The sequence below is a fragment of the Portunus trituberculatus genome, chromosome 49 (genome assembly GCF_017591435.1).
Source record: "Portunus trituberculatus isolate SZX2019 chromosome 49, ASM1759143v1, whole genome shotgun sequence".
NCBI lineage: Eukaryota > Metazoa > Arthropoda > Malacostraca > Decapoda > Portunidae > Portunus > Portunus trituberculatus.
Window position 1 is genome coordinate 15,140,709 of NC_059303.1, and position 2,500 is coordinate 15,143,208.

Below are 2,500 nucleotides of genomic sequence, written 5' to 3' on the forward strand. Positions count from 1 at the left end.
TACTACTAAGAGGCGCGGCATGTTGGGTTAAGTTCAAGGTTTTATGGCTTGAAGTATTCACGGTCATTATACAATAAAAACATTATAATCAAAACGCTCTTTTTCAGTCTTATCTTAGCAAAACAAATGAAGAATTTTAGCATTTTTCCTATTCCATAAAATGATTACGTTAATGAGGAGAGATAATGACGATGCCGACTATTCCTACTTGATATTTGTTTCATGTGGGTTATCTTGGTTCATAGAAGTCAGCAGAAATCTTGAAACTAATTCCTGTCATCGAACTTTCCATCACGTCATCTACGGGACATACAGTTCTTTAGTGCCTGTACAATACTCTCTCCAAGCTGTATTTCTTGTGCTTCACAGTGTCGCTTCTCTCCCGCAGCGAGTCTTTGGTGCTACGAGTGTGGGACGCATGTGACAGGTGAGCCTGACTGCTCGGACTTCTCTCACGCTACGACCTGGACGCAGTTTTGGAGAGAGTGTTCCGACGACTCCATATGCGTCAAGATTCTCCCGGCATGGCCATCGGAGCGGAACGGTCAGTCTGACATCCCCTCTCATTACCTCTCCTTCCCGCCGCTCCAGTCCTTACTCACTCTCTTCTCACTCTTTAACCGTGACGCATTCTATCCTGCATTATTTCCTCCCGTCTTGTTCATCTCGTGCGTCTATTACTTCGATTTCTCTTTCCTAGTCTAATTTTCTCTTGGTTCCTTGTCGTCGCCCGCTCTGCTCCTCGTCGCCAGATATTGCCTCTTCTGTCTCTTCAGCAAACAAAGCTTCAAAGGTACCAGTTCAGGGGCCCTCAGGTATCTTCCTCGTGCATACCTCAATATTGTAACCTCAACGACCCGCTCTTCCTCGCTCTCCCTCCTTCTCATTCCTCACCCAAACCAACACAGGGTAGAGAAGTAGTGGCATGAATTAGAATCGTCATATTTGAGGCAGAAGAGTTTAATATGGAGCAACTTTCGTTCTTTCTCGTTCAGTCGTCATTTTAGTTCTTTTTCCCCAGCAGACTTGGATACAGTGCGAGGATGTGCGCCGCGGACCAACCATCGGGGTGTAGAACATCAAGAGGGCTGCTGGTCCCATCCCACAGCCTCCCACAGCCTCGCCTGCTTCTGTAAAACTGACTTCTGCAACGCCGCCCACGTCACTACACCCCTTCTGCCTACCCTTTTCTCCGTCCTCGGTGCCGTGCTCGTCCTAATCGTGAGGTGACCCGCGGAATAGACTTGGTGTCTTGGTTAATAGTGGTCAAGTGACATTATTCTTTCGGTTTGTGACCTCTACAAGTTAAGAGGTCGCTTCCCTTAACCCCTTCAGAACTAGGACGCATTTTCATATCTATTCTGCTTACTACTTGGCGATATTAAACAGCTTCAGACACTTATATGGGGATTAGAATAGTGAAGACTCTGGCCATTAATCTTCTGACCTCTATAGACCTTTCCTTATGTCAATAAAATGGTCTAATCGTACACAAATCTCAAGGTAAAAATGCGTCACAGTACCTAAGGCGTTAAGGTGGATTTCTTTACATGTGTGTGTGTGTGTGTGTGTGTTAGAACAGTGCGAGAGATCCACTTGTCATTAATGTTTGCGAAGGGGGGAGTGTCCTGTGTGTGTGTGTGTGTGTGTGTGTGTGTGTGTGTGTGTGTGTGTGTGTGTGTGTGTGTGTGTGTGTGTGTGTAGCAAGAACTAGTTATGATGATTTTCCTTATAAGTTCAGATGCACTGGCCAGATGATAGGAACGTGTGAGTGATTCATAGAGAGAGAGAGAGAGAGAGAGAGAGAGAGAGAGAGAGAGAGAGAGAGAGAGAGAGAGAGAGAGAATTTATAAATAGATTGTATATTTAATGTCTAATCTCAAGGAGCACCATATCGAAAACAAATACAATAATACAAAAAAAAATAATCATACTCAAGGTTGGTCTGTAAATCGAGCTTATAAAAATCTACTTATTGGATCTTCTAGTCAATAAAGTTTATATCCATACCGCCTTTACATCCACCCATGCTCAGGGACAACAGTACAGGAGCGAGTTTACGTGTGCTGTGAACCTCCATTGAAAGCATCATTAACTCCCTTCAGTACCATGACGTGTTTTCATATTTATTCTGCTTACTATTTGCTGATTTTATACAGCTTCAGAAACTCATGTGGGGGATCAAAATAGTGGAGAGTGTGGCCATAGACTCTTTCTAATGTCAATAAAATGGTATAATCGTACACGAATCTCAAGGTAAAAATGTGTCCCAGTATTGAAGGGATTAATCTGCCACATCTTTCATGAACCATTAACAGCTCAGACAGGTTTCTCCTTGTTCCACAGCCACCTCTTAACATTATAACAGCTACAATTACAAAATCTATTCGTGTAATCCCGTTTTTTGTAGAGGCTCATAAAATTTTGTTGCATTATTTTAAGAACCGTATTTTGGCACATTTTTGGTTCATCTCCATTACTTTCTAAAGGCTCTAGCTAA

At 43.1% G+C, this 2,500-nt stretch overlaps 2 protein-coding genes and 1 long non-coding RNA gene across 9 annotated transcripts in view; 2 read left to right on the forward strand and 1 right to left on the reverse strand.

Moving 5' to 3' along the window:
- LOC123499171 overlaps positions 1–2,007 on the forward strand; it is a 23,785-nt gene extending 21,778 nt beyond the window's left edge. Inside the window, exon 2 of the long non-coding RNA XR_006672901.1 lies at positions 1,783–2,007. This is a non-coding gene — a long non-coding RNA (uncharacterized LOC123499171). The remainder of the gene's footprint in view (positions 1–1,782) is intronic.
- The window catches only part of LOC123499168, a 3,319-nt gene extending 1,312 nt beyond the window's left edge, over positions 1–2,007 (forward strand). The window contains exons 2-3 of the mRNA XM_045246868.1: positions 389–544; positions 1,025–2,007. Coding sequence (XP_045102803.1) covers positions 389–544; positions 1,025–1,230 — 362 coding nt within the window. The 3' untranslated portion in view covers positions 1,231–2,007. The remainder of the gene's footprint in view (positions 1–388; positions 545–1,024) is intronic.
- The window catches only part of LOC123499163 (excitatory amino acid transporter 3-like), a 134,329-nt gene that overhangs the window by 13,181 nt on the left and 118,648 nt on the right, over positions 1–2,500 (reverse strand). The window lies entirely within an intron of this gene.